The sequence below is a fragment of the Lipotes vexillifer genome, unplaced genomic scaffold, assembly GCF_000442215.2.
Source record: "Lipotes vexillifer unplaced genomic scaffold, Lipotes_vexillifer_v1.1 scaffold977, whole genome shotgun sequence".
Classification (NCBI taxonomy): Eukaryota; Metazoa; Chordata; class Mammalia; order Artiodactyla; family Lipotidae; genus Lipotes; species Lipotes vexillifer.
The window spans coordinates 5,322,147-5,330,201 of NW_006783088.1; the positions used below are offsets into that span (position 1 = coordinate 5,322,147).

The 8,055-nt window shown below is 42.8% G+C and overlaps 1 protein-coding gene across 1 annotated transcript in view; it reads right to left on the minus strand.

Moving 5' to 3' along the window:
• EXT2 (exostosin glycosyltransferase 2) overlaps positions 1–8,055 on the minus strand; it is a 126,131-nt gene that overhangs the window by 46,699 nt on the left and 71,377 nt on the right. The window contains exon 8 of the mRNA XM_007455806.1: positions 2–26. Within this exon, the coding sequence (XP_007455868.1) occupies positions 2–26 (25 nt within the window). The remainder of the gene's footprint in view (position 1; positions 27–8,055) is intronic.

Genomic DNA, 8,055 nt, shown 5'->3' on the forward strand with positions numbered 1-8,055 from the left:
AGCGGGTTGCTCACACTGCCCCACTTCTGCAAGAGAGCACATGAATGTGGGTCAGAGAGGGATCTAGTAACAATGAGGCTGATCTCTTTCCCAGCGTCACCAATAAACCTGAACATGGGAGATCTGATGGCCTCTACCATGACCAATCTGAGGGCCAAGCAACTGTTCAAAGTCTTTCCCTCAAAATCTGGGCTGATGCTCTTTAATTAAGTTTGGCTCTGATACCCCTGAACAAGGGGCAGAGAATTTTTGCAGCTGAGAAGAGATTTCTAGTCAAACATGGCAGATTAAACACATGCATTTATCTTCATTCCCTCCCCAAACCCACTAAGGTGGGTTAACAGATATATATAGATATACATATAAAAGTGCCGTTAATAGATATAAATCTACCCAGACAACGAAATGGGAGCAGAGACAGCAGCTGATGAGCAGCATGAACATGTTTCTGAAAGACTGAAAGGGGCTGGAGAAGTGATGACAGCGCAGGAGAGGGAGAGCTGAAACCCAAGTACCAAAAGGTGGGCGGAGGGTGGCGGGAGCAGCAAGGCAAGCAAGCCCCAACTGTAGCCCCACAAAGGCTCAGGGCTTATGCTCAGTGGGCCCTTGTGAGTAAGAGGAGGGCGTTGAAAACAGGAGGACTAGCTAAAATATGTGTAAGGAGCAGCGACGGACCCAGGGCATAGGCCTCCCCATCACCTACCCACTCAGCCAGAAAACTACTCTTCTTCCCTGCCCGAGCTAGAGAAGGGAGGTTTATTCTCTGAGGAAACTGAAGCTCTAGACACGGAAACACAGGCACAGATGAGAGGAAAATGCAATTAAAGCCTATATTTTGAATGATGAGCTCTATGGCCTTCTGCCTTCCTCCAGATCCCAAAACATCGGCAGTCATGTAGTTTACTTGCCACTCCATGATCTTACAGTGAAGTTCCACCATCTTACAGCGAAGCTCCATCACCTTCCAGTGAAGCTCCACCATCTTACAGCGAAGCTCCATCACCTTACAGCGAAGCTCCACCATCTTACAGCGAAGCTCCATCACCTTACAGCGAAGCTCCATCACCTTCCAGTGAAGCTCCACCATCTTACGGCGAAGCTCCATCACCTTCCAGTGAAGCTCCACCATCTTACAGCGAAGCTCCATCACCTTACAGTGAAGCTCCACCATCTTACAGCGAAGCTCCATCACCTTAAAGCGATGCTCCATCACCTTACAGCGAAGCTCCATCACCTTACAGTGAAGCTCCATCACCTTAAAGCGAAGCTCCATCACCTTACAGTGAAGCTCCATCACCTTACAGTGAAGCCCTCGGGCAACAAGCTTCCCTTAAACAAAAAACTTCTGATCATGTGTCCAGGTGAACTGCTGTGCCGGTGCACACGCTCGCCTTCTCCATCTGACGTCTGACACACCCTGACATGCACTGTCACCCTGGGCCTTCCCCACCCTGTCCCTTGCGCCCTAGAAGACCTCAGTCTGACCTAGAAACCACCTCGGATCCCGTAGGAGAAGAGAACATGGCAATACCCTCTCAGTGAGATTTGAGTGTGAACGACAATAGTACTTGACCATTCAGCCTGCCCTTCCCCTGCTTAGATTTTTTTGTTACAATCAGATAGTTGGCCTCTTTGGGAAAAGAGACCCCTAGATTACTCGTCTTTAGATTTCTGACACCTGGCTTTGTTCTTGTCACACGTTTATTAAATGGATAAACTGTGCAAAACAAACAAAAAACAAAAAAAGAAAACCTTCTGATCAGGTTTTTAGTGCTTCCCTCTTAATCACAAACGGATCCTAGAATCAGACATTTCAAGAATATCTTCAGTATGAACAACAGAAACCAAATGAACAAAGAGAAAAACAGGAACTCAGAGGAAACAGAGGCAACAGAAGCAGCAGAAGGGAATTTAAACAACATCAACAACACATCACATCCTCTGAGATTTTTCATCCATGAAGTAAGAATAAATTGCTATTTTTATTTTAAAAGATCTATCAAAGATAGGAAAGAACCCTTGAACATTAAAAGTATGATAGCTTAATTTTTTTTTTTTAAGGCAGTATTGAAAGGTAAAGATGATGACATATCTCAGACTGGTGAACAAAGAGAGATGAAAAACAGGACAGAAAAGATGAGAAAATCCAGGAGGTCCAACATCCATCTAATAGGAGGCTCCTGAAAAAGAAAACACAGAATATGGAAGAAACGAAACTATCAAAGAAATTAAGTCCTAAGAACAGTAGATATGAGATGCAAATTTTCAGACGGAAAGGACCAAATAAGTAATGAGTACACTGAATTTTAAAAACATAAAAAGATAAAACAACTAAAAAAACCAATGAAACAAAAACCATATCAAAGCACATCACTTCTGAACACTGGGAATAAAGAGTCAATGAAATGTGTGAATCTAGGTGATGAGCATGTGAGTTCACTGTACAATTCTCACAACTTAACTGTAAGTCTAATTTTTTTTCAAAATAAGGTTTAAAAAGTAATGAATAAAATTCAATTTCTTTGCTACCATTAAAATATTGTCATTTTTAACACAGCAATGTAAACAAAATATTTTTGTATTGATACCAGGGAACGACTGTTAAAGCATTCTTATATTTTCAATCTGCTTTATTGAGATATAACTAAGTATACAATGGTTTTTGGTATATTACACTGTTAAATTTTTAAAACTGGTAAAATATAACACGAAATTTGCCATTTTAACCATCCCTAAGTGTACAATTCAGTGGCATTAATTACATTCACATTCATATGTGAAAAGCCCAGGACCTAATAACTTCATCGTCCCCAAGAGGAGGCTGAATATGAAGTGACCTATCTGTTATTCTGGCTGCTTACACTCCCTAGAGTCTTTCATACTCTGGGATTCCCAAGGTCCCCCCACTAACCTCATCCATATCACTGATGGACACCCATCACCACGTATATGACAACAGCTGTGTGCCAGATGTAACAGTGTGGGACAGGAAATGTACACAAACACATGGAATACACATGGATGGGAACTCAAGGAGACTGAACAGGATTCCTGGAGTCCTAATGTAATCAGGATATTAAAGCCAAAATGTCCACAACAGGCCATAATTAGATTTCACAACCAAGAGACACAATAGGAAAGGCTATCTTCTTAATGCTGACTTTTTGTTTCCATGACATCATGCTTTGGCGTTAAGCTGCAGTCTTAGGAAGGTGCCCGGACTTTAGTGTTTGTAGCCTGCATCTAATTACCTTTGTAGGAACACCTTTTCATTTTATACTCCTATCTTATTCTTCATAGCTTCCTGACTTGCATGGAAACTGAGGTCAGAAAGTGGCCCTGTGCTTAAGTCACAATTACTCCCTAAGGTTCATGGTCTCTCTGCTATCACCATCCCAGCCCACTCATCTACTCCTCCCCACATAATACTCGTATGCTTGAAAATCACCATTTTAAATGGAAAAGAAAAAAAAAAAGATTTTTTAAAGAAGCGTGTAAAATAATTTAATGTGTGATGTCGAAACAGTCAAGATTTACTGAGTACTGAACTGCTAGGCACTGTGCTTTACATAAATTATCTCATTTGAGCCTCACAACAATCCCAAGATAGATAGCTATTATTCTCATTTTACAGATGATGAAACTGTAGGACTAGAAATAGTGAATGATGTCTAATCATGTGCTTTACCAGTCCAAAAAGGAAGGAAGAAATAGTGAATGACGCTCAAGGTTACATGACCTGCTAGTGACAGAAGTGCGACAGAGCCCAGGCCATCTGACTCCAGAACACCAGGATGTGGTGGCTCTCGGCCCTTCCTCCAACTGAGTCCGGGGTAAGCATCACCATTTATAGACTCTGGAAACTGGAACTGTGGGAAACTCCAGAGTTTATTACTTCCAGCTCTCTCTGAGACAAAAATGCTGGAGGTTTTCTTTATCCTTGATAATCAAATCTGGGCCAATATGTAAGGGCCCACCCAAACACTATGATTTCACAGGGTACATGGAATAAAAAAACACACCAAATATATAACACTGACACAAAGGGAACACATAAATTTAAAATGGTAAATACACCTCTTACACAGAAGGAAAAACTATTAAACCTCCAACAAAATGAAGTCTGTTCTTTGGGAGAAGTGGGGAATGCCAGCACACTTGCATGACTCTATGACATTAAAAGGAGAGGAAAATTCCCTAAGAGATGCAAAGCTTGGTTTCAGAAAATGAATCCCTTGGAATTTAAACTGAGGCACCCCCGCTGAAAGGCATCACAGCTCTGGTTTCACGGCGCTGCCAGGGAGAAGGAACGGAGTCTCTGGCAAGACAACAGATCTGGTCTCATCCCTTATGCCAGCTCCCTTCGGGAAATGGATGGTTATGGGTTGGGGGAGGAGACAAAGGAACGGGTGGGTGGGAAATAGACAGTAACTCGTCTTCGGTGCTCAATTTTTCCACACCATTCACTTGCATACCAAACAGGGCTTGAAGACTGGAGAAGCAGAAAAGGCAGCATACTGGGGAGACAGGGCATGTAAAGGAACATAACAAGTTCTGAAATCTTGCCAACACTTTCCCATAAAAAACAGGCTTTGAGATGAACATGGAGGCAACACAGAAGCTGCTGAGCATACATTTACTATGTTACAAGCTTGACACTTTACTGTAGGATATGCCACCAAGGTGGATGCAAGACTTCAAAAGTGAATCAGCACATTTGGGGTCAGTTTCAGAGTCACATGTCCTTAATCTGAACCCAGGTTCTTTCACTTACCAGCTGTGTGACCTGGGTAAATTACTTAACCTCTCTTGCACCTCAGTTTCTGAATCTATAAGATCATGGTAATACTACAACTTTTCTAGGTAGTATTACTTAACACAATAATTACTTAATTATTAACATGCCTTTATTATTTCTTAACAATCTAGAGGTTGTTAATGAAAGTAAAGAGTTAATAAATGTAAAGTACCTGACACATACGAACATTTGAAAAAGGCAGCCAACAGATGATCTTGTGGGAACAGCAATTTCTCTGGGATTTATTTTTTGGAGGTCTCAAAAGAGGGGTGGGGGTAGGCTAAGTGATCATGAGGTATCTTCCAGCACCAAGATTTTAAATGAAACCCTTCTCCTCTCTACCTTTACCTTACCATGCTCTGGGGTCCTGGTTTACCTGGATTCTCTACCTCTGCTTCTTCCTTTCCAAATATACTGTTTTTATTTTCACAATTTTCTCTTTTCCTTCCTATTCATTATATTTTAACTATCTTGAAAGCTCCATGAAAAAAGGAGCCATAACTGTTATTAACACCCAGCATCTAGCACGGTGCTTGGTGCGACTGAAGAAAAGCTTGTTTAAAAATGATTAAGTTAAGCCCAAATGATCTGGGCTGTGTTCTTTCTGTCCTCTTCGTGTATGGGTGTGAACAGTTAATGTACATTCGAATGAGTGACATCATGAGCTCTGAAATGATTTCCAACTTAGTTCATTCATTTAAAAATACTCACCAACCATCTTACTGTGCTAAGTATTCTGAAGACGTGTAGGATTAGGATATTTAATAGAGAGTTGGAATCTGGATGCTGCCATTTATTGTGGTGTGTAAAGCCTCTTCTGTGAGTATTAGTTTCCTCACCTGTAAAATGGAGAGCATGACAGTACCTGCCTCTTAAGGTGATGACGATTAAATGAGATTATGCACATAAGCACTCAGTGGAGGGCTCAACACAGAAATCCATGAATGGTAGTTGAAAGCAAACACAAAAAACTTCTAGCTCACTCCAATTCATATTCTTGTCTGCTAAAACAATGGTATTAGCAGCTCAGCAATCATTCCCACCAATATGGTTTCTGGTGCTCATTCATTCAGTCAACGTTTCCTGGGCACAAACTATAAGCCTAGAATAGTGTTCAAGATGGAAAGATGAACAAACTCCTTCCCCTCAAAAAGTTCATCATCTGGTAGGGAAGACAGCTAGGTAAAAAGACAAATTATAACACAAATAACAAGTACTAAAACAAGGTCCTAAAGTCCCGTGGGCACACGAAGGTCCATACTGTCACCTCCATCTCCCTGGAGGAGGTGAGGAGGGGACCAAGTAGGAGAGTGCTGGCCAAAGAAGCCGAAGGGCAAACTGAGCAGCACGTCCTAAGACCGACCTGCTTCCAAGACCGGGACAGATTCCACCAGGGCCAGGGCTGGGAGGAGGAAGGAAGGAGAGCAGAGACGAGGGACCTCAGAGTCAGGCAGGCATGAAAAGACCATATGACAGAAGTTTCTTTTTAAGTCTCATGATTGGCCTTCTGTTGATTTCTTTTGAAACTTTCTTTTTCCTGAGTATTGTTTTACTGATAAATTAACACAGCTACCTTCATGTTCTATCTCAAAAGGTCAGAGATAGGAAACGCTGATCTGCAGCTGGGCTTCTGTGGCGGGTGCTTCTCCCTCTGCAAACATAATCCCGTTTGCCTTTGGAGCCCAGGGACAGCGTGGAGAAAGGCAGCTTTAATTGGGGTGCACGCCTTCATGCAGACACTCCACTCCGCTGGGGTAAGGTCAACAAACCAACCCCCAGAAAAAAAAAAAAAAAAAAAACATGCTGGAGAAGGACATTTCACAAACAGCACTTAGTCACCCTTGAAATACCTTTGAGAACTGACCCCCTGCTGGCTGACCAAAGAGACTGTCTACAGTCTGGGACCTTCTGACCCCACTTTCTGCGGGAAATCAAGCAAATTTAAACCTCCATAATTTACTCAAGACTCTGACTTCTGCCAGGGAAAAAGCAAACGATGCTGGCAATTAACTCTGTTGCCTGATTAAATCTCCATCATGGCAAGATGGGGCATGAAACCAGGCACCCGGCAATAGAGACCAGAGGAAAAGGCAAAGCCCAGCTACCGCAGCTGTACCTACCTCGGAACGCTGGTTCTCAGATACGTTCAGTGAAACTGTTCGCTCCAAGGTGAGAGGAGATACCAAGAGGAGAAGTGTGTGTCGTTCTGACAGAGCACCGGCATTGAGCCCAAATACCTCCGTCATCTCGCGCCCCCCCTCCCCCCCCCGCTCCTCGCTTCACTCCTCACTCTTACAACAAATACTCATCACGGAAGCTGAGAGATCCAGACTGTTAACGTAATCCACGAGAGCCACGACAACTGTCACGCCACCATGCCCGCTTTCGAGAAGTTCTCTCCTATCACATCACTTATTCTGGAAAGCCCTGGTGAATGAACTAGTAGTGAACAAACAAACCAGCAAGACGGAGATGTGGGTTCAGGTGTCAGGATCCCCTGAAAGAGAAGCCTTGGGAAACCAGGCTTAAAGTCAACTACCAGTTCGAAGGGGTCTTCTCCTTCAAGAAAGGGATTCAAAGTCAACTAACTAGGAGTGCCTTTGGCAATCTCACACAGAGGAGGCTGTCTGGGCGCTTCCTGCAATCCTGTTTTGCTTCCTTAGTAGAAAGCCATGGGAGTCATATATGAGCCTAACCAAAACCATTCCAGCCAAGGTTACCTACCATACAGAAAGTGAAGGAAGCTGGTGAGCACACCGCTAACCATTCTGAAATGTTCTTGCTGGAACTACTGGATGATTATAAAATCAAGAGTGAGGAAGACCACATTCTAATACCAACGAAAGGACTCTTTCAACCTAAACCAACCAAATTCCAGACGGGAGGAATCAAGCTCAAAGCAGCATAATCCAAAATTTAATCCCTATTACTCACCATAGCAGACATTTTAAAAATGTCACTATGTATACCTTCATGTGACAAGAAGAGAATTAAGCAGATATTTGAGTCAACCCATATTTGATTTAAATGAAGGTATAATGCCAGAACAGAAAAGTGAGAAGTCAGAGGAGAAAGGAAAAGAGGAGAGGACAGGCTTGTTATACAGAAGCTCTCGAGCCCCTGGTTATGAGTAGCCTTACCTATCCCTACCTTGATAGAAAGGGCAGTTTTCTTGGTTGTTTTGAAGTTATCAACTCTTAGCTCAATGTGGTTTCAATTATGAATTACCAGACTAAAAGCGGGGGGGGGGGGGGGGC